This window comes from Dreissena polymorpha, chromosome 10, assembly GCF_020536995.1.
Source record: "Dreissena polymorpha isolate Duluth1 chromosome 10, UMN_Dpol_1.0, whole genome shotgun sequence".
NCBI classification, from domain to species: Eukaryota; Metazoa; Mollusca; class Bivalvia; order Myida; family Dreissenidae; genus Dreissena; species Dreissena polymorpha.
This window is the reverse complement of record NC_068364.1, coordinates 54,676,795-54,701,235: the sequence shown is the minus strand read 5'-3', so window position 1 is coordinate 54,701,235 and position 24,441 is coordinate 54,676,795. Positions and strand designations below refer to the sequence as shown.

At 36.2% G+C, this 24,441-nt stretch overlaps 2 protein-coding genes across 2 annotated transcripts in view; one reads left to right on the top strand and one right to left on the bottom strand.

Annotated features, from left to right (window-relative positions):
- The window catches only part of LOC127846958 (zinc finger CCCH domain-containing protein 15-like), a 29,550-nt gene extending 19,865 nt beyond the window's left edge, over nt 1-9,685 (bottom strand). The window contains exons 1-2 of the mRNA XM_052378415.1: nt 9,526-9,685; nt 272-370 (exon numbers count right to left, since the gene is read on the bottom strand). Of these exons, the coding sequence (XP_052234375.1) occupies nt 272-370; nt 9,526-9,600 (174 nt within the window). The 5' untranslated portion in view covers nt 9,601-9,685. The remainder of the gene's footprint in view (nt 1-271; nt 371-9,525) is intronic.
- Nucleotides 9,686-12,419: 2,734 nt separating this feature from the next.
- Nucleotides 12,420-17,706, top strand: LOC127848482 (NADH dehydrogenase [ubiquinone] 1 beta subcomplex subunit 3-like). Its single transcript, XM_052380967.1, has 3 exons — nt 12,420-12,633; nt 14,671-14,783; nt 17,518-17,706. Exons 1-3 carry the CDS (start codon nt 12,503-12,505, stop codon nt 17,571-17,573), a joined length of 300 nt encoding a protein of 99 aa, XP_052236927.1. The 5' UTR covers nt 12,420-12,502; the 3' UTR covers nt 17,574-17,706.
- Nucleotides 17,707-24,441: the final 6,735 nt, after the last annotated feature.

Below are 24,441 nucleotides of genomic sequence, written 5' to 3'. Positions count from 1 at the left end.
AATGACCTTTCAATTAAAATCTGTATTTGTTGTTAAAAGTTATTTATAAGGAGTTAAATGTATGGTTCAAAAAGGGTTAAAGAAATGAATAATATTGCTTTTTATTATGTTGAATTAACAAAAAAATTACTTTTATGAGTAATTAATGAGGATGACTTTATTTTCATTTTTTATTGTAAGTGGAATGAGGATTACTTTATTTTCATTTTTTCTTGTAAGTGGACATACATGTAAAGACAATGTCAAACAATTTAAAAATTGTTCAACTTACCCGAACTTTCTGATTTGAATTTTTTACTTGGTGTGTAACAGTCTTGATAAATTTCTGTTGCTTGGAACCCTTTTTATTTTTCAACCCAAATGTTTTATCCTGAAAAGAAAGAAATAAAAAACATATAAGAAGTCTGATTATCATATCATCTACCAGGGTTTTTTTACCTTATATAACAGACGCCGAATATCGGCGTCTTCCCCCACCAAATTAGGCTGGTTTTTTCCCCTTTCAGAACCAAAAATTCCCCTTTAAAAAAAAAAAAATAAATTTTTTTTTTTTTAATAGAAAGATGTGTCTTATGATTATAATATCTCAATTCTATTTCAATTTAATCTTGCAAAAAGTAATAAATTATGAGAAAAACAATGAATTTAGTGCAAACATGTACAAATGTATTGTAATAATGAGAGAGTAAGTAAACAAATATCCTCCAAAAAGGGGAACGCCGCCAAAATTGCCACGCGCACAATTTTTCCCCAAAGTGGAAAATCCCGCGTAAAATTTCCCCCACATTAGGGCTAAAGGCCCCTTCCCCCACAACCCAAAAAAACCCTGTCTACAAAAGAGGACAATTTTCCACCACCAAACATTTTGGATTAACTCCCCAAATTACCTGCAACACCAAAATATGCCTGTTTTGTGGATCCTGTTGATCCAGTCACAGTGTTATAAGTATACCTTAATAAACAGCTAGAAATAAACAACAGAAATGTTTGGGAATAACTCAAAGTTTAATTGAATATTTGGGTGATCATTTGTATGATTACTGGTTTTCAATAGCAAGTAAACTGACTTATGATGTCACTATTTAACTATTGAATGTCTTCAAAGGAAATAATTGGCACCAAAACCCAAAAATCTCACACTTATATTGGTACATGTACATAGATTATTTTCAAAATTACCCACCCTGCAAGGATAGCAGACCTGACAATCAAATTGCCCCAGAGCTAAATCTGCTCCACATTCTTTTTTTAAATAGAAAAAACATTACTTTGAGAACAATGAATCAAAACTGTTTTATTACAACACAGGCTTCATTGACAAGTGATGTTGGACAATTTTTGCTAGTATGTTTATCATGAAATACTCCCTTGTCTTCACAACTACCATCTATGTACAAATTTAATTGACTTTGACTGCAGCTATTGCCAATTGGGAAATTACCAATACCCAACCATCAGGGAAAGATTAGTACGAAAAACCCTGTAATTGCAATGGAATCTTAATATTCATTAAATGCATTTTGGCTTGTCATGTTCACTTTCAGTGCTCATTTTCTTTGTTCACTTGCAGATTAGGCACATTTGGAACAAAATTGACTACATTTATTGCCATTTGGGAATTTTTCAGACGGCCAAAATTGTACCAAAATTGACTCTTGGGAATTGTGTATTTTTCCTCCATTGAGAAAGTACCTTTTATGGGTACTTTATAAAGAAGGAAACAAATCGCTGGACTGATTTAAATATTCCAAATTAAATTTAATTATTCACTGAACAATCTATCAAGGATCTTTTACACTCTATAAATACATGTACTATATTATAATTTTTTTTTTTTTTATTAAATCACTTATCTAGAGCATACCCTGCAGCCAAGTACAACAATTTTTTCTAATGCGCCCATAAAATAATTGACATTAATGATTAGCTTAACGTAAAAACAGTTTGTTTGTGTACAATTTGTGTACACTTTAAACTGGTGAAGCAGAATTTTTAGCGTTTAATAAATATTACCAAACTGGGAAAAGCACTTGCCTAGCTGGCGGAGTATATTAAAATCACTTGCCTCAACTTAAAATTCACTTGCAAAAATGTGCAGACAAGTGAATGAATTGTTTTATTTATAAAATGTGCCAGTGAATTTTCTAACAGGCTGTTTCCCAATGGCAAAAAGTAAACAAGAGCACCGCCTTGCGGGTGCAGACCGCTTATCAATTTTTCTTTTTAAAGGTGTAGGGACCTATCTCAATTTCAATCACAAAGGAGGGAGGGGTGGAGTGGAGAGGGGTGTATAGTGTAGGGGTGTGGTCATTTATTACATTATCTTCCAAAAATGCAAAAAAAAAAGAATTATTTTTTTTGGGGGGGGGGGATTCTTGGGTGGGATGGTTGGACAGTATTTCAAAAATAAAATAATACAAATAAATATTTGTGTTCTTTAACCATGTTTGAAAAAAAGCAAGAGATGTGTTTGTCAGAAACACAATGCCCCCTAATGCGCTGCTTTGAAATAAATTAGTTCGTTTTTTTTTTACCTTTGACCTTATAGGATGACCTTGACCTTGAACTTCCACCACTCAAAATGTGCAGCTTTATGAGATCGCCGCTTTGAAATTATTATTTTTTACCTTTGACCTTGAAGAATGAACTTGACCTTGAAGGATGACCTTGACCTTCCACCACTCAAAATGTGCAGCTTTATGATAACGCAGCTTTGAAATTATTTTTTTTTTGACCTTTGACCTTGAAGGATGACCTTGACCTTGAAGAATGAGCTTGATCTTCCACCACTTAAAATGTGCAGCTTCATGAGCACGCCGCTTTGATCTTTTTTAATTATTTTTTTTACCTTGAAGGATGACCTTGACCTTGAACTTCCACCACTCAAAATGTGCAGCTACATGATAACGCCGCTTTGAATTTTTAAATATTTTTTTTTACCTTTGACCTTGAAGGATAACCTTGACCTTGAAGGATGACCTTGACCTTGAACTTCCACCACTCAAAATGTGCAGCTTCACGATAACGCCGCTTTAAAATTTTTAAATTTATTTTACCTTTGACCTTGAAGGATAACCTTGACCTTGAAGAATGACCTTGACCTTGAACTTCCACCACTCAACATGTGCAGCTTCATGAGAACGCCGCTTTGATTTTTTAAAAATTTATTTTTTACCTTTGACCTTGAAGGATGACCAGTCCTTGAACTTGAAGGAAAATTATGGCCAATGTTAAAGTTTTCGGACGGACAAACGCCATGGTTTGAGTGGAGTCGATTGTGGTATGTCAGGTAAGAGTTGTTTTGTCAAAGTATCAATTGAATCTAATCATAAATAAAGAAGTTATGGCAATTTTAGCAAAATTTAATAATTTGACCTTGAGAGTCAAGGTCATTCAAAGGTCAAGGTAAAATTCAACTTGCCAGGTACAGTACCCTCATGATAGCATGAAAGTATTTGAAGTTTAAAAGCAATAGCCTTGATACTTTAGAAGTAAAGTGGATCTAAACACAAAAGGTAACCATATATTCGAAGTTACTAAGTAAAAAAAGGGCCATAATTCCGTAAAAATGACAACCAGAGTTATGCAACTTGTCCTTTACTGTCCCCTTATAAAAGTTTGCGAGTGTTCCAAGTATAAAAGCAATATCTATGATACTTTAGGGGTAAAGTGAGCCAAAACACAAAACTAAACCAACTTTTCAAGTATAAAGGGCCCATAATTCTGTCAAAATGCCAGTCAGAGTTACATAACTTTGCCTGCACAGTCCTCTTACGATAGTTAGTAAGTGTTGCAAGTATGAAAGCAATAGCTTTGATACTTTAGGAAAAAAGTGGACCTAAACACAAAACTTAACAAAACTTTCAATTTTGTTAATATAAAAAGGGCACATAATTCTGTCAAAAAGCCAGTCAGAGTTACATAACTTTGCCTGCACAGTCCCCTTACGATAGTTAGTAAGTGTTGCAAGTATGAAAGCAATAGCTTTGATACTTTAGGAAAAAAGTGGACCTAAACACAAAACTTAACAAAACTTTCAATTTTGTTAATATAAAAAGGGCACATAATTCTGTCAAAAAGCCAGTCAGAGATACATAACTTTGCCTGCACAGTCCCCTTATGATAGTTAGTAAGTGTTGCAAGTATGAAAGCAATAGCTTAGATACTTAAGGAATAAAATGGACCTAAACACAAAACTTAACCAAAATTTTCAATTTTTTAAGTATAAAAAGGGCACATAATTCTGTCAAAATGCAAACCAGAGTTATCTTACTTTGACTGCCCAGTCCCCTCATGATAGTAAGTAAGTGTACCAAGTTTGAATGCAATAGCATTGATACATGTACTTCATGAGAAAAGTGGACCTAAACGCAAAACTTAACCTGACGCCGACGCCAAGGTGATGACAATAGTTCTTTTTTTTTCAAAAAATAAATGAGCTAAAAAAGGCTGTTTCACAAAGGCAAAAAGTAACAATTTTCCCCCCAAAATCAGATCAATTTCCCAAAAAGATGCCACACTTTCTAATTAAATTAATAATTGGTTTACTGACTTTATTACATGTAGAAAGCGATTCAATTCCATGGCACATTGTAATATTAATTTACACACACACACACACACAATAAATTTACACAGGTGTAGAACGAGAGGACACTTAAGTCTTGTGTAAAAATATAGACCTGAGTAAGCTTAATTTGCTTTGTTTATAGATCTTATTAGGGAAAATAATCTCACTCCAATTTTTAAGCGACCACACACTGTCACTCTTTAACAGAAGTGTGATTATCAAAATTTGTGTTCAACTAGTTTCATTGTTATTTCAATAGGAAATATGATTTCAAGGTAATTATAATGTATTGTTATAATAAAAATGTGATATAAAATATTAAATTGATGATACAATAAGACAACCCCACTCCACCCCCCCCCCAAACAAAAAAGAAAAATAGATCCCAGTGGCGCAGTGGATAATATGTCCGCCTAACGACAAGATCACCGGTGACCGGTTTGATCGCCAATCTGACAGCGTTCTCAAGATCTCCAGCGGGCAGCAAGATTTACCCAAATACTGCCCAAATAATCATAATTTTGACTCATTATGGCATGTTTATCCATATAGCACGATTTACCCAAATACTACCCAAATAATCATAATTTTGACTCATTATTGCATGTTTATCCATATTTTTGAAATTTGGACCTTTTTTTAATCCATATTTTTGGACTTTTTTTAATTAAGTGAATTAAAAATAATGATTTTGTGCTTATTAGAAGTCATAAGGGTTAGTGTTAGGTATTTAATTCTTTAGATACCACGTTTTTCTTAATATTGCTCCACTTGATTAAAAAAGTCCAAAAAATATGAACAAACATGCCATAATGAGTCAAAATTATGAGTTTGTGGGTGTATTGGGGTAAATTGTGTATTTAGGGGGTGTATTTGGGTAAAGAGTGCCACCCGTCTCCCGCATAGACACCAAGTACTAATTCTGGTCTCAAGAAATGGACTCATGCAATAGCGTTTCAAATAAGCCTTAGGCTTTAGGTGCAATCGCGCTTAAAAACAAATAGGTTTAAACTAAAAGACAGAAATGAATACATTTATAAGTGTGTAAAGTGAGGTTGTAATTGATGTGAATATATAAGGCTTTTGCTTGCTACGTACATTGCTATGTATAATTTGCATGCAACTATTGTTTTCATTTCCATGATGTTTTTTCAATTCACTTGAAAGATTATGTATAAATTAATTTGATTTGAAATCACACAAATTGTGTATTAGTAGTTAATGCAAACTATTTATTGTGGACTAATTACGCTCAATGCGTAATAATTTCGTCTTGTTCCGGAAGTGCAAGTCACACGGCGGGTCCCAGGCACATGTCATCTTAGAATGAATATTTCTGAAGAAATAAGTGATAGTTTGGATCAAACTCGTGATTATTCAGCGCACAAAGATCCCCGAGGCTATACAACGTATAGAGGACAGGTTATCCAAAATTGAGTTTAATCAAGGTTCTTTCCGTGGTCGCTCTGCGACAACAAAAACAACCATTAGATTTCTGCCACCGGAAGTCGGTTTTTTTGCCATACCAGGCCAACCATTACGGCAGGGGCCCGACGCGATGTTTTCAATCTGTTGCAAGAAGCGCGTTTAAAAACACCTGGCAACCGAATGGTTAAATATGAAAATGGTCTTCTTGTCAACAGCTATTGATGTGTATGCTGGAATATGATTTTGGTGAGTTATGGTCGTTTCATGCCACTATCAGTTCGTGCCACTGATACTTCTGTTGAAAAAGGGTAGCGTTTCATCCCACAGATATATATAGCCGGGTAGGTGTGAATAATACTGTGTAGGTGTGAATCAAAACTTTTGCACCTGTGATGGTCACCTCTGTGCCATGTAATAACAACATTGTTTAATGTCAAGATTAGTTATTCAGATTAAATGTATTCTGCATGCGATTTTTCATAATTTGATTTTTTTTAAATATAATAATTTAATAAAATGTATGTCAGTTAAAGATTTATGTTAAAGTTGCCATGTAGATAATATATAGTACATTAACAATATCGATAAGGAATACATAAACAAAATAAAACATTATCATGCCACAAGATATATTTCATTTTAAGATTTATTTAACATTTGTACACATATATACACACAATAAAACAGCCTCTTATACACATAGCAAATATAGTACACTACACATTTTTTTTATCTGATTTCACAAGATATATTTCATTTTGAGATTTATTTAACATTTTTTACACAAATATATACATATACACATAGCAAATATAGTACACTACACGTTAATTTTTCAGATTTCTTTCTTTAAACCTCGTCTTCGTCATGCACCTGGTCATGGGATGTGTCAGGTCCCAGACCTGCAATGCGACTGCATTAGGGCTGTAACGATACCAGGGGTTTTTTTTAGAGAAAGGGGAAGACGCTGGACGCTGGGTGACAGGGGAAAAAAGAGTGCGAAAGAGACAAATTAGGGGAAAAAATAAAAACTGTTCATTTCAATGTCTATAACTCATTAAAAGAGGCTTGTCTCTGTCCTTTTTGTTCTTAAACACATTTAACACGTATTAAAGTCAAAGTTCTTAATAGATGGGTGTAGATCTTGATAATGGGAAATGTTTTCAACTATATTTCTGTACTGGGGCCGGGGGACGATGTCAATTTTGTGATTTCAATTTCATGATGAATGGGTTGACGATCTTGATCTGCTACAGTATTGGAAGGGAAAGGAGCGGCAGCTGCCGATTGTCTACTTTCACTTTCACAATGTTCGATGTTGATTACCTCAGAATCCTGCTGGGTTATAACGGTTTTCAATGATTCTTTCTTAGAAAATGCCTCGATGCGTTCAGTATCTTCCGAGTCCGAATGTTTTATTTTGTTTGTGTAAGAACGCCAATTGTGAGACATTTTTTTTCTGTTTTCACGTTTATATCTTGGCTTGCACATAGCCCGGATGAAAATTCAACTGGTTTCCGGTAATAAATTGACGAAACACCCTTCTCGCGCAAGACCGGTATCCAGTAAAATAGTCACATGATTATTACGATTAGTTGCCCAGTTTTCATGACGTAATTTAAGAGCTATATTTAGAATAACTGGGATTCCCAGATTTTTTGTGTTCGTCTGGAGAGAGAGAGAGAGAGCGAGATCGTTGTACATGGTGCAAATTGGATAATTGTCGAATGCCCAAAGGAAAAATAAACATTTCTTTGAGAGAAAATATTATAATTTAGTGAAAAATGATATTTTTGGTGGGGAAATTGTATTTTGAGGGAAAAAATTCTGGTAGGGGAAGATGCCGAATATCGGCGTCACTTTCTTAGTAAAAAAAAACCCTGGATACATTCGAATATTCAAATTACTCTAATACGGCTGTGGACGAATCATATTCGTTATTCGCCACCTCCCGAACCGAATATTTGATGATTACAAACAACGTGGTTTCGAGTTTGAAAGTTAAATCATCTTATCTTACCTTACAAATGAAGGTTCATACAATAAACCCCTATATTTAAACGTTCTCCTCCTTATTCCGACATTTTTTCATCATGTTTACCCCACCATGTTAAACAGTGAGATTATCAACAAAAATGGCGGGCACTGGTTTAATATTTACGACATTGAATTGAAAAATCTTTTGATTGTTGTTTAATGTTTATTTAGGTAAATATGAGTGATTTAAAGCTCAAACATACACACAACGGATTAGCAGATTGAATTTCTTATTGTTTATCTTAACCTCAATAATTGTGCAACTTAATGTCACTAATGTGTCAACTGTTGACTCTTAATTGTTCTACTCAAGGATTTTATTGGCACTTAGATAGTCATGTTTTCTCAAAAGTTTCAAAACTGTGTTCAAAGTTTGAGCAGTTCTAGTCAGTGTTTTGTTATTTCAAAGTTTTATATTTCATATTTTCAGTATGCAAGGATACTCAATTAATCAAATTGACAAATACTCATAGTTTCATACTATATAATGTAATGTAAAGTTGTCAGTTTTACTTGTGTTCATTGAAAGTCATATTCGCGAATAAATATTCGTATTCGCCACCCTGTATTCGTGATACGTATCGTATTCGTCACCTAATGTATTTGTTACAGCCCTAGACTGCATGCCCGCAGAAGCTGGGTAGTTGTCGTTTGGTCGTCCTAATACTGCTCCCATATGCGGAAGAGTCTCCCGTGGATCTTTTTGTACTTCTTGCGATGCACGCGTGTCAGGGCATGCTCAGAAACTAGGCAGATTGTCATATCCATCATATCTGCCTCACAGCGTAACAGGGGGACGAGCAAGTAGAACCCTAGGTCGGCACGCCCTGTCCGAGTGTTGATCCTGCGATGCCATCCGGAAAGAAAGAAATATGTTGTGTACTATGATACAATATTTTATATATATTTTAATTATATACTAATTTTATCTAATTAAAAATTATAAATTGCTGTTTGCTATGTTAGTAAAAATAAAAATAATACCTTCAACGTCGTTGTTGGTCCTCACTGTCTGACGATACACATTTCAATTTGCTGGAGTCCACATTGTTAACACTATTCTAATTTGCTACATCAATATAAACCCCATTATGATTCACACCTCTACGGTATTATTTACACCTACCCGGCTATATATTATCAGTGGGACGAAACGACCAATCCCTTCCTACACAAATTTCAGTGGCATGAACTGGTAGTGGCACGAAACGACCATCACCCATTTTGTACACATTAAATTTGTTATTCGTGCTTATTATTTGTTATTTTCTATGGGTATTTTATACAGATGAACAACTTAAATGGACCTCCAAAATAGTATGATTAGACAAATGCATCTAAACCAAAACGCTATCGATTGAGCTAAATAGCTGCTTAAAACATATCCAGATAAAACATGGCCGAATACTACTAAAGTTTATTTAATAACTCCCAAGCCTTAAAAAGTTTATGAAAAGCCACACTCATTAGGAATTCAGATAGTGTCATACTTCTATTATTTTTTCCTTCTTTTTCTGCTCGGTCTTTTTAGAAGGTTCACCTGGCTTTTTTGCCTTTGGAGGCATTTTCGCCTTAAAAGTTGCACAATCTGGTTTCGTGAAATAACCGGAAACGTGGAAGATATAACATTGGTTCCCTGATATGACAGAACGGTTCGTTCCCCATACTAATTCGTTACTATATGATAGTGAAATTTGTTTTACGCTTGTCACTAAAATAAAATGATTTCTTTCTCAACGATAATTTTAATTTCGTAAACAAAAATAACATTATGTGTATGACTGTCCTGAAAATATACAGTAGGCTTAAGTAAGAACACCATATTATTAACAAGAAATATCTTTAAAAAAGATATACGGCGCTGATTGTGGTTGGATTTGGTGAAAGGTAAAGAGTTCAATGAATGAGATCAAAGATAGCGAATGTCTTTTTACTGTGCAGTTCTTAGCTGCATCACACGCAGTACGGAATGTTACGCGGAGTTTTCGCGGATTATTTTACAATATTAAATATTGCTGGTCATAAACCTATAGATACAAAACAGAAAACCAAAAGAAGAATGGAAGTGAAATTAAAACATTAAGTCAACCGGCCACACGCGAAGTATCCGTACATATTTGAAATATTCATACGCGCGTTCTTCGAACAAACCTGTTTTAGTGGTTTGTCGATTATTAACAGTATCAAGAATCATCGCGCTCATGCTTAATAGATTAGTCAATATGGTGGAATAATTCTTGTTAAATTAATCAAAAATATTATTTATCATGGTATTGTTGAAAACACATTAAGAATCTAGTATTGACATACCATAATTATATCGCTGAATATTTTCATTTGACATATTTCTGTTCTAAAGAAAATTCTACAGTCCAGGGTATATGCCAGATTCTTGAGTCAGATATACTTCAGCCATTATCAGCAATACAATAATGGTCTGTAGCTGTTAATGAGATAACCTGCTGAGATTGACCCTTTGAGAAGGTTAACCCGATAAAGTGATCTATTGCTGCTGACCACAAGTCTTCCAGATAACCCAAACACTTCACCTAGTTCACGCGATAGCGTCTATATTATATAACTTTTATTTCATTGACCCTGATACTGGCGCTGGCAATCCTCTGAAAATAAAAGGTGCATGCACAAACTGCATTGATGTCGAGAGTTGAGTGTAAAACTGTTCTACCTATCAAGCCTTTTCATTAGAGATACAATTGTTTCATGCAGTAAAGCAGTGTTACAAAGACGCGTCCATGTTTCCAATGTTCTGGTGGTATGTTCAAATCAGCCAATTGATTCATTAGTATTGAATAAATGAAGTGTATTCATTCGTATCTAGCCGCGGGAAAGTTTATTTAGAATTTTATTTGACACTTACAAAGGTCAGGTAAGGTGAAAAGCTGGCTTATACAGCTATGCCGAAAAAAAATCATTAAACAAAACCCTACGCTGACTGGTTCCAAGCATAGATTTATCGCATCGAGGAGTTTGTATCAATCTGGGGCTAGATATATTTCCATTTGCGCACGTAAATGTATTATTTTCAAAAACATAATTTGAACTGAAGAAAACAATCGGTGTAACTATTGCCAGCTACAACAACGAACATATTATGACACTTTTCCTACCAAGATAAAATTTGCATAAAAATTGAATAACCTCATTTATTATATTAAAACCATTATTCATTTTACTGAAAGTGACGTTTAAGCTTATTTGGCGTCATTCTATTTCTTTATTGTACTCAAGGAAAACATACACATAACATGCGCTACTTTCTGTTCAGGGTGTTATCAACACGTTTTTCTTTTTATAGTGCCTCAGAAATGTGTTGGATAAGCATTAATGAAATAAAATTACTATTTCATTGCAATTTTGATATTTTAATCGATGTTAATTTCTTTTAACACTTAATTGCTGGAAAATTACTCTGGATCAAAAGCTTTGTTAGTGGCTCTATTGAACCGGTTATTATCCGCAATACTTCGCATTGACCATTCCAAGACCCGTTACCCTTATTTTTTATTTTAGATATTTGCAGTTCATTTCGTGTGCGTTATGTCTAGTTTTTTGTCTTCTTGTGGTATACAAAACAAAAATGAAATATAGCGCCGGTTTGTCACAAAAACGCTAGTTTTAAGGGCTGTGTTAAATTTATCGGGATGTGTGACACGTGAAGCTCACGCAGGCATAAAAATCCACTTGTCCGCTCAAAGTTCAGTTATATTAACTAAATAGCAAAAATCATGCTTCGCAAGTTATAAGCGTGCATAGATGTGATCATATATTTTATCATAAACGCCCCCCATCTCTCACTGTATAATATGTGCTGTTGTTGTACAAATTATCGGCAGTAACGATATTGTACTTAATAATGTTCTTTGTTATATTGTCCCTTATGTTAAATACTTGGGTGAAAATAAAAGTTCTGTTATAACAGAGCATGTGCTCATAGACGCCGCCCGCCCAGCCGCTCAACGCCCGCCGCAGTTATTCGTATTAAGCCCATTTGTAAACAAGCTTGTTTGCTTAGGGATCCAGCATGACGATCTAAATAAATGAATGAATGAATGGATGGATTGATGGATGAACAAATTGATGGATAAACAAATTAATAAATGAATTAATTAATTAATTAATGAAATGATGATTAAATTCATTAATGAATGAATAAACGAACGAACGCACAAACGCACGCACTTACAAATGAACGAATAAATAAACGTTCGTAGAACGTTATGATATCAGTTTGCTTAAACGCAATGCCATCCTCCATCCCGCCTTAGCGACGTGTCCCTCACCGTTCGCTTCTAGGCATGTAGATGGCGACTAAAAAATCCAGAGCGAAACTTATGAAGGTTGAAACGTTTGGTAACGAAACCATCATATAAACAAAGGGGAGCAATCCTCCTTGACCTCCGGTGTCAAAGAGACAACTTCTTCAGTAGTTAAAGAAATTTGAAGAATATGGGAGGCGGAGGACATCATTTTAAGATAAATATCCCTGATTATAAGAAATATAAAGTAGAAGATGTCCCAGAATTGGTTAAACTTCAAAAGGATCTTGCAAAGCGGGGATTAAAAGACCCCTGGGCAAGGTAATCTGTGCCAGTGTGGGTGGGGTAATAAAAATAAATAATAATAGCAGAACAAGTTCTTCCCTTTGTGAATAGTTAGATAAAGAAAAGCATAGACTTATTTAGGAAAGCGTCATTCTTTTCCAGTGGCCTATCAAATTCATTATTTATAGTATCACAAGGCGGTCCCTAGATCACAAGCTCAACTGGGCTCGAACCACTGACCCTTAGTGCAAGAGTCAAATGCTTAGACCAGGGTTCGCCAAAACCGTCGGTCCGCCGGTCCTGACCGGCAAATTTTTCTAAGGACCGACAAGTGATTTAAGATAACCGGTCCGACTGACCGACACAATCGAATGAAAAATGGTTTCAAAAAGTGTATAATATGTTATTGGATTAATAGAAGGTAAATGCTTTTTGTAGACTACTATAGTGGGGGACATAAAAAGGGTTGTAAGGAGTTGCACTAGGTGTTAAGTGTTGCGGGTTAGGGTACACTTTTCCGTTCTTTTTCTTACGTACTGTACAGGTAAAGTGCAATGCCCCGAAACAATTAAATAATAATTTGGAGAGTTCTGTTGTTGTCCTTATATTTAGTGGGGGACATATTGTTTTTGCCCTGTCTGTCTGTTGGTCTGTTTGGCCCAACTTTAACATTTTGCAATAACTTTTGCAATTTTGAAGATAGCAACTTCATATTTGGCATGCATGTGTATCTCATGAAGCTGCACATTTTGAGTGGTGAAAGGTCAAGGTCAAGGTCATCCTTCAAGGTCAGAGGTCAAATATATGTGGCCAAAATCGCTCATTTTATGAATACTTTTGCAATATTGAAGATAGCAACTTGATATTTGGCATGCATGTGTATCTCATGGAGCTGTACATTTTGAGTGGTGAAAGGTCAAGGTCATCCTTCAAGGTCAGAGGTCAAATATATGTGGTCCAAATCGCTTATTTTATGAATACTTTTGCAATTTTGAAGATAGCAACTTGATATTTGGCATGCATGTGTATCTCATGGAGCTGCACATTTTTAGTGGTAAAAGGTGAAGGTCAAGGTCATCCTACACAAGGCCAAGGTCATCCTCCAAGGTCAAACGTCATATAGGGGGACATTGTGTTTCACAAACGCATCTTGTTATCATATATATTTTCTTAGTATCTGGGGCTACTGCCCCCAAACCCCTGCTTTGTCGATAATGGTAAACAACTGCGTACCGGTAAAGTGCAATCTAGCCATTGTTTTGCGTTGCAACGCTTTATAATTTTCAGGTTTTTAAATCGTCAAAATATGCATAAAATCATAGTTGGATATTTTAGAGCATGGTAAATGTTAAGTATAACGGTTTCCTCACAAATATCATAACTACAAGGAAAATTTGCGAATCTGATTCGTTTTTTTATTATTTTGTCAATATACCAAAACGTACAAAGGTCCCTGTAAGGAAAGATTGATACATTTCAAACACACATTAAATTTAGAAACCTACAGATATTATCCTTTGCATGAACCATTTGAAAATACACCAATGTTTTAACACACTATCCTTGTTGACAATTTAATGGCGAAATTTGGAACAGTGTAAATATTCGAAATTCATTATTGACTTAGGCTACATCACAAATAACAATGTCCAAAATATTGGTGTACTGCAACCTAACCGATAGTGAAATTTTAAGTTTGCATCATTGGGACAGTGTTAAAATATGTTCGATAGAGCGTACCATAATTAACAATGTAAATAAAAAAGCAATTATTTCTTGCTTTAATGGTGCCATTTGCATGAATTTGTGGTTTAGACAGGTAAATGTTGATAAGTTTTTGCAGTAACAGTGTTGTTTTGCCCCTGCAGTGGTGATCACATTTTACGCCTCAGGACAATAGACAGCGTATTGCAACTCTCAGCAAGGCTTTGGGTTATAAAGCTGAAAGTTGAATTTTTGCAACTAAATAAATGTATTGCTTTTAGTACTTTTCATTTTAGGATTAATTTAAGCGCCTCGTTTGAAAACGCAAATTCTGTTTTGCAATTTATTATGTTCTTGATTTATTTTCAGAAACCATGTATGGAAGTTTCAAAACGAACTGTTAAAAGACTACCCAAAATGGCAACACCTGTTCAGAATGCCTGGACCCATGCGGGGCATCTGGGTTGGATTAGGTCTTACTTGTATGTGGTTGTTTTTAGCTTACCTCAGCACAATATGCTCATGGTGAGCTTTTGTGATCACCTTTTGTCCGTAGTGCGGCATGCTGTGTCAATATTTGCCTTGTTAACACTCTAGAGGACACATTTATTGTCCAATCTTCATGAAAATAGTTCTGGTCTGTTATAAAACATGGCCGCCAGGGTGGGGGGCGGGGCTGTTCCTCTTATATGGCTGTATTGAAACCTTGTAAACTTATTAGAAGTCACATTTTTAGGCAAATCTTCATCAAACTTGGTCAAAACATTTCTTGTAATGATATCTTGGTAGAGTGCCTGTAAGGTGTTAGGGCATTGTAATTGTGAAACTTAGTGAACACTAGTAGCTAGCTCATAACATAATTATGTGTTGTGGGAGCATCAGTATAATTTAAAAGGGCATCTTTATCTTGCATATAAACTTGAGGTCAAATTGTATAAATGTGCATCTTTGTTTATAGATGCAGGAACCTAATTTTCATTTGCAGACAGTTCATGTAATTTTGGCATCAAAATTTAAGTTAGACTTTCTAGTTTTGAGAACTACATTTGAAATTTTGATCAGTCCATCATAAGGTATTTTATTCAACGTCAAAGTCGGGTGCTATTTTCTCGGCATAGGGTGGTCCTATGTCAATTTTGAAAACATTGTGGTAAAGTTCAATTATTCCTGAACAAGATGACATCAATCTCATGAATATTCGGGATGGTTGACATAATTATCTGCAGTTGTATTGTAAACACACACATGTTTTTTCAAGTAGTCCGAATATTTTCCACTTTTCTCCGATTGAACTGATAAGGAATCAGCTGTCATCAGGGCTGCTAAGTATATGTGACACATTTCTAGTTTTTGTTGTAATGCTTCATCAGTTAATTATAAAAAAGCTAATGTTACTTATTTGCTTGATCAAATTATCCAAATACCTTTTATCAGCAATTCTTTTGCCTGGCTCCTTCTGTTGGTCTGTTCTTGAATTGTGTGGACTAGGATTCTCTTTAAATGCAAGGCCTGTTTACTCTCACCGCTCAACAACCTTTGATATTAGTCATAAAGCAAGAAATGTTTGCTGTTACCGGCTTTTGCAGAGTAATATTGCCAACATGACATTTTATATGCCCCCCTTCGAAGAAGAGGGGGTATATTGCTTTGCTCATGTCGGTCTGTCAGTCGGTCTGTCGGTCCGTCCACCAGACGGTTGTCAGATGATAACTCAAGAACGCTTGGGCCTAGGATCATGAAACTTCATAGGTACATTTATCATGACTCGCAGATGACCCCTATTGATTTTGAGGTCACTAGGTCAAAGGTCAAGGTCACCGTGACCCGAAATAGTAAAATGGTTTCCGGATGATAACTCAAGAACGCATACGCCTAGGATCATGAAACTTCATGGGTAGATTGATCATGACTTGCAGATGACCCCTATTGATCTTGAGGTCACTAGGTCAAAGGTCAAGGTCACGATGACCCGAAATAGTAAAATGGTTTCCGGATGAAAACTCAAGAATGCATACGCCTAGGATCATGAAACTTCATGGGTAAATTGATCATGACTCGCAGATGACCCCTATAGATTTTGAGGTCACTAGGTCAAAGGTCAAGGTCACAGTGAGCCGAAATAGTAAAATTGTTTTCGAATGATAACTCAAGAACGCATACGCCTAGGATCATGAAACTTCATAGGTAGATTGATCATGACTCGCAGATGACCTCTATTGATTTTGAGGTCACAAGGTCAAAGGTCAAGGTCACGGTGACCTGAAATAGTAAAATGATTTTCGGATGATAACTCAAGAACGCTTTTGCCTAGGATCATGACACTTCGTAGGTACATTGATCGTGACTCGCAGATGACCCCTATTGATTTTCAGGTCACTAGGTCAAAGGTCAAGGTCGCAGTGACAAAAAACGTATTCACACAATGGCTGCCACTACAACGGACAGCTCATATGGGGGGCATGCATGTTTTACAAACAGCCCTTGTTTTATTTTTATGTACAAACCTGTTGTGCGTCATACATTGTGTGCCTACAATTTTTAGTTCATCTTAACTCTAGAGGCCCCATTTGTTTGCTTAATCTGTATGAAACTTGGTCAAAATTTTGATCTTGACAACATCCAGACTTTGTTAAAATCTTTGTCACATTTGTCCCCAATCTAGGTCATCAGATATAAAAAAATTGTTACCACTCTAGAAGCCAATCTTGATGAAACTTGGTGATACTGTTTATCTAGATAATGTCTTGGCAATGTCAAATCCGGGTCATGTGCATCGAAAGGTTAGGTCAACATGTCATATCTTAGCTAAACCTTGTTGCAACTATTGAAGTCACGTTTATGACTCAATCTTGATAAATCTTGGTCAGTAGTTTATCTTGACATAACATGGCCATGTTTGAATATGCGTTCATCAAAAAACTTTGTCAAAAACCTTTTTATCTCCATAATTATAAGCTATATGTATGACTCAATTAGGTCATCAAGTTTATCTTGACAATAAAAAGGTCATGTTTGAATTTGGGTCAAGCGGGGTAAAAAACTATGTCACCGGTTTTAGTCTTCAACAATTGGTGGGCTTTGAAATCAAATCGCATGAGGGCCATGAAAAGAGGCCCATCATAGCTCTCTTGTTGTTGTTCTTGTTTTTCAAATATTTTTTAAGACACTTAAATTGACTTTATACTTTTTACATGATCAAGCAATTTCTAATTTCAGTTACCATAATTGCGGTAGACCAAATGACTGGAGCACATTTCCGTGGTCACCATTAAACACCAGTTGCCATGCTAGATTGGATGTAACAGGGATGGTTGTTTGCTTGTAGTTGATTAAAAACTGGCATGAGAAATATATATGTGTTTATGTTTAGTATTATACATAAACTTATATTTGAGAACTTTTAAATGAGTTTGTCAGAATTTTCTTAAATTTATATGATTTCCTAGTCTTTGTATGATCAGATGTGTTTTGTTTAGTTTAAAAGTGATTTTTAGCTCATCTATTTTTTGAAAAAAAATTATGAGCTATTGTCATCACCTTGGCGTCGGCGTTGGCGTTGGCGTTGGCGTTGGCGTTGGCGTCGGCGTCCGGTTAAGTTTTGCGTTTAGGTCCACTTTTCTCAGAAAGTATCAATGCTATTGCATTCAAACTTGGTACACTTACTTACTATCATGAGGGGACTAGGCAGGCAAAGTTAGATAACTCTGGCGTGCATTTTGACAGAATTATGTGCCCTTTTTGTACTTAAAAAATTGCAAATTTTGGTTAAGTTTTGCGTTTAGTTCCACTTTTCTCAGTAAGTATCAATGCTATTGCATTCAAACTTGGTACACTTACTTACTATCATGAGGGGACTGGGCAGGCAAAGTTAGATAACTCTGGCATGCATTTTGACAGAATTATGTGCCCTTTTTATACTTAGAAAATTTACAATTTTGGTTAAGTTTTGTGTTTAGGTCCATTTTATTCCTTAAGCATCAAAGCTATTGCTTTCATACTTGCAACACTTACTAACTATCATAAGGGGACTGTGCAGGCAAAGTAATGTAACTCTGACTGGCATTTTGACAGAATTATGTGCCCTTTTTATACTTAGAAAATTGAAAATTTGATTAAGTTTTGTGTTTAGGTCCACTTTATTCCTACAGTATCAAAGCTATTGCTTTCATACTTGCAAGATTTATGAACTATCATAAGGGGACGGTGCAGGCAAAGTTATGTAACTCTGACTGGCATTTGGACGGAATTATGGGCCCTTTATACTTAGAAAATTGAAAATTTGGTTAAGATTTATGTTTTGGTCACTTTACCCCTAAAGTATCATAGATATTGCTTTCATACTTGGAACACTCACAAACTATCATAAGGGTACAGTAAAAGGACAAGTTGCATAACTCTGGTTGTCATTGTTACGGAATTATGGCCCTTTTTTGACTTAGTAACTTTTAATATATGGTTAAATTTTGTGTTTCGATCCACTCGAAGTATCAAGGCTATTGCTTTCAAACTTCAAATACTTACATGCTATCATGAGGTTACTGTACCTGGCAACTTGAATTTTACTTTGACCTTTGAATGACCTTGACTCTCAAGGTCAAATTATTAAATTTTGCTAAAATTGCCATAACTTCTTTATTTATGATTAGATTTGATTGATACTTTGATGAAACTACTCTTACCTGACATACCACAATAGACTTCACCCAAACCATCCCCCGTGCCCTCCCCCCCCCTCCCCCCCTCCCCCCCCCCCCCCTAATTTTTTTTTTTTTTTTTTTTTTTTTTATAAGATCATCTCACAAATGACCACCACACCCTCACACTATACCCCCACCCCACCCCCCCCACCCCCCCCCCCCCAAATTTTTTTTTTGATTTTTTTTTTTTTTTTTTTTTTTTTTTTAAGATCATCTCACAAATTATCACCACACCCTCACACTATACCCCCCCCCCCCCCCCCCGATTTTTTTTTTTTTTTTTTTTTTTTTTTTTCGCTTTTTTTGGAAGATAATGTAATAAATGTCCACAACCCCACACTATACACCCCTCTTCACTCCACTCCTCCCTCCTTTGTGATTGAAAATGAGAGTCCCTTCACCTTTAAAAAGAAAATAGATGAGCGGTCTGCACCCGCAAGGCGGTGCTCTTGTTCTGATAGCATTCAATTTAAAGAAGGAAAGGTTGCTACTGGTATGTTATGTTTTTTAATGGATAGAATAGAAATTCAGTATGTCAATGTTTTACAGCTGTAATTCAAACAAATACTGAGATAATAAATGTTGATTTTCTTTTTGCTTGTGTTACATGTAATATTCTTGCCTCATACAAGTGTATTAACCCTTTACCACTAAGATATTTTATTTTTACGCATTTGAAGTCCCTTACAAATGTAAATTTCATTTAAGACCTTTTTTCTAGATGCAAGTTTTGAAAGCTTCATTTCCAACCCTTAGATACTGGTGAGCAGCAAACAGCATAAAACCTGAAAAGAATGCAGGTTACTTGCAGGCTGTTCTGGTTTTATGTTGTTTGCATACTATATAGCCATTTTCAATTTGCTAAGTTGGAAAGGGTTAAAGAGATTTTTAAGGTGAGACACAAGCATATGGTAGCTTTGTTATATATCAAAACCATCCATAATGAGTCATAACACCATGAAGTAAAAAAATGCTGTTTTTCTCCTTCATGAAACCTGTGTGCACAGTTCTATTAAATATATGAGCTGCTTTATGCAGAATCGAGTCTCATGTCACATGCAGCCAACGTAGCTCTATATCAGCCTGTGCATCAATGACAGTCTAGGCAGTAGCTTCCCTGCCCGTTTATGACATTACAAAGTGACTTTATAGCAAATAGGGTAGCTCCTGGCCAGAATACTCTTAATGCGCTACGTTGGTCAACTATGGTAAAAGACCTGTTTATGCATGACGCGGCTCGTGCATGCATGTGTGTAAAACTTGAAGAGCTTATTATATCGCATCTTATGCAATCAGAGCTTGTGGTAAATTGGCACTTGAGGTTGTAAGTATATAAGATAAAGTAAGAGTCGATGTGTGCTACACATAATAATGTTTGATTGTGTACTAACCAGCAAACTGTGTACTTGTATATTGGCCTTGCTCTGTGAAAAAGGGGTTTAATGCATGTGCGTAAAGTACCGTCCCAGATTAGCCTGTGCAGTCCGCACAGGCTAATCAGGGACGACACTCTCTGCCAAAGCTGGATTTTTGCTAAGAAGAGAATGTCTGTAAACGAAAAATACCATGCAAGCGGAAAGTGTCATCCCTGATTAGCCTGTGTGGACTGCACAGGCTAATCAGGGACGACACTTTACGCACATGCATAAAACCCATTTTTTCACAGAGCACGGCTCATATTGTTTCTATTCACATCTGACGGTCGCATGGGTGATTTTTATACGCCCGTATAAAATACGGGACGTATTATGTGAAACCCCTTGGCGGGCGGGCGGGCGGCGGGCGGAAGGCATCACTTTGTCCGGACTCTAATTCAAATTGTATTCATCCGATCTTCACCAAACTTGGTCAGCAGTTGCATCTAGTTGATATCTAGGCCAAGTTCGAATATGGGTCATGCCGGGTCAAAAACTAGGTCATAGGGTCAATAAGTGCATTTTCAAAGGGGCCACTTTGTCCGGACTCTATTTCAAATTGTATTCATCCGATCTTCACCAAACTTGGTCAGCAGTTGCATCTAGTTGATATATAGGCCAAGTTCGAATATGGGTCATGCCGGGTCAAAAACTAGGTCATAGGGTCAATTAGAGCATTTTCAACGGCGCCACTTTGTCCGGACTCTAATTCAAATTGTATTCATCCGATCTTCACCAAACTTGGTCAGTAGTTGCATCTAGTTGATATCTAGGTCAAGTCCGAATATGGGTCATGCTGGGTCAAAAACTAGGTCAAAGGGTCAATTAGTGCATTTTACTTTGTCCGGACTCTAATTCAAATTGTATAAATCTTATCTTCACCAAACTTGGTCAGTAGTTACATCTAGTTGATATCTAGGCCAAGTTCGAATATGGGTCATGCCAGGTAAAAAACTAGGTCATAGGGTCAATTAGTCCATTTTCAACAGCGCCACTTTGTCCGGACTCTTATTCAAATTGTATTCATCCGATCTTTACCAAACTTGGTCAGTAGTTGCATCTAGTTGATATCTAGGTCAAGTTCGAATATGGGTCATGTCGGGTCAAGAACTAGGTCATAGGGTCAATTAGTGCATTTTCAACGGCGCCACTTTGTCCGGACTCTAATTCAAATTGTATTCATCCGAAACTTTTAAACAACTTTTTATCCTGCGTCAAAGTGGTATGGGGGTATAAGTCACATTCAGTGACAAAGCTCTAGTTAGTGTTTGTTTTTCTTTGCAATAGCAGATGATCCATAGGGTTATGATTTCTGTTTGTGTTTGGGGCTGAAATTCAAACCCATCCCCTTAATCAAAAGTATAGAGATTTATACGCCCGTTTTTAAAAAAGGGACGTCTTATAGTTTCGCCCTTGGCGGACAGGTGGCAGGCGGCGTCCACAGCAGTGTCCAGTGTCTCTAATTCAAATAGTTTTCATCCGATCTAAACAAAACTTGGTCAGAAGTTGTGTCTAGACAATATCTAGGTCAAGTTCGAATATGGGTCTTGCCGGGTTAAAAACTAGGTCACGGGGTCACTTAGTGCATTTCAAGGATTAAGCATGGTGTCCGCTCTCTAATTGAAGTAGTTTTCACCCGATCTTCACCAAATATGGTCAGAAGTTGTGTCTAGATGATATGTAGGTCAAGTTCAAATATGGGTCATGCCAGGTCAAAAACTAGGTCGCGAAGTTACTTAGTGCATTTCAAGCATTTAGCATGGTGTCGGCTCTCTAATTGAAGTAGTTTTCCTCTGATCTTCACCTAATTTGGTCAGAAGTTGTGTCTAGATGAAGTTGGTCAAGTTAGAATATGGGTCATGCCGGGTCAAAAACGAGGTCACATAGTGCATTTCAAGCATTTAGCATGGTGTCCGCTCCCTAATTGAAGTAGTTTTCATCTGATCTTCACCAAATTTAGTCAGATGTTACATCTAAATGATATCTAGGTCAAGTTCAAATATGGGTCATGCTAGGTCAATAACTCGGTCTCGAGGTCACTTAATGCATTTGAAGCATTGAGCATGGTGTCCAAAACCTCGAACGGGCGTATCTTGTGACAGTTTGGCACTCTTGTTTAGTAATATATTCATGTTCTTGTTATGACTACACTGACTGTACACATAAGTGTTAGATGGTTGTCTATGGTGAAGCGTTGAGGTGAGAATTCTTTAACCCATTTATACCTAGTGGACTCTCCCATCCTTCTGAATTGGATCAATTTATTTCCAAAATTGGATGTCTAGTATATTTATTTCTATATTTAGAATATTTCTTACTTTAAGCAAACATCGCAGACCCAGATCTGGGTCTACGCTGTTTGCCAAGGCCTTTTTTCTAGACGCTAGGCATAAATGGGTTAATTCAAGGCTCGGCCACATAACGTATGTAGTTATTATCCCCCGAGGGATATAAAATTGGCATTCGTCCGTCATTTCGTCCTTCCGTCTGTCACGAGATTTTGCATCGGGCGGGTGATATCAATTCAACGAATTTACTTGTTGGTAATACAATTGTTTATACTCATATGCCCCTCATGCATCTAAATAACAGGACAGGTGTCAGTAACTAGTCAGTAGTGAATGTTCGCGTGTGCACTAGTTCCTGGCTTTCCAGTTTACCTAAATTGAAAACGTGTGGGTAGTTAACTCACCGTCATGATATGACGGAAAAAGCGTTAAATGCTGCAACACATTTAAACAAACACGCAGTGTCTTAGAAAGTACCGATACATGAAAATAATGATACAAATAATGCAACAGTTGGATTGGGTAATGCAATCATAATGCTTGATTTATGGCAGATACAGAAGTTCTTCAAATAAGTCAGTCAAATGTGATAAGTCTGACAGGTCGAAGAAATGTTCTTTAGGAGACATTGTAACACTTGTGCCCTTTCCACCAGGGCTTTACTAAATCTTGTTTTAAAAGACATATGGTCAATCGACGACGTACGTTGTAATGTTTTGCTTACTATGTCTCTTCATAGGAGCCATTCTTACACACTATCATACACTACAATACAATTACGGCTAATTTTGTACGCCAGTTTAATAATGGGAGTTTATATGTGAACACATCAGGCGGACAGCATCTACGAGGATGTCCGCTTTCTAACGCAATTAGTTGAACTCGGATAATCCAGAAACTTGGGGGTAATGGTGATAATGTTTGTTGGCATATAGTCTCAGCCAAGTACAATAACCGGCTAGATTGACATCGGAGGTACTTATGAATAATGCCCTTCGGATTCGATTAAAAAAGCTTGACACAATCAACCTAGTCCGCTGTTAAACTCAACCATTTAAAATCGAATCATCGCTTAGATTGGTAAAGACGATTATACATTTTGATTACCGACGAGTTTGTCCGATGCACTTTTTAATTATGCCACTTCAATTACAAAAAGAAATGGACAAATGATTCATATCCGCTCTCTTACTGAAAAGGTTAATCTAGATTAAGTGAAACGTATTTAACCAATCTCCACGCAGAGTAGTCGTTCCTTGCTCTCGCGCACAATCTCTGCCATCACAAGAAAATCCCACCTGGATTAAAAGTCTAACACTTCGACCACTCGGCCATCCGTGCTCATACAATTAATGATGCATTTTATACTTTATATAAGCAATCCTCGTAGTGTCACAAAATATAACGACAACAACAGAACTCTCCAAATCATTCTTGAAATCGTTTCTCGTTGCAACGCTTTATAATGTATAGGCTTTTAAATCGTCAAACGATGCATATACTGGCTATTTTAGAGCATGGTAAATGTTCAGTATAACTGTTTCCTCACAAATATAATAACTACAACGAACATTTGCGAATCTGAAACACTTTTTTTTAATTCTGTCAATTTACCAAAACGTGAAAAGGCCCCTTCATGCTTTAAAGAAGCAAATTTCGGTACTTATTCCGATGATGTATTCCTTTAATCATTTACTTAAACTTTCGTCAAGGTATATACAAGTGAAATGTTGTATTTGC

What these genes read in the sequence shown, in the direction of transcription:
- LOC127848482 (XM_052380967.1), top strand. Translation starts at nt 12,503, where the DNA reads ATGGGAGGCGGAGGACATCATTTTAAGATAAATATCCCTGATTATAAG. An exon ending in TTAAAAGACCCCTGGGCAAG is followed by an intron (nt 12,634 to 14,670) that starts GTAATCTGTGCC and finishes ATTTATTTTCAG; the next exon opens with AAACCATGTATGGAAGTTTC. An exon ending in GGTTGGATTAGGTCTTACTT is followed by an intron (nt 14,784 to 17,517) that starts GTATGTGGTTGT and finishes TTCTAATTTCAG; the next exon opens with TTACCATAATTGCGGTAGAC.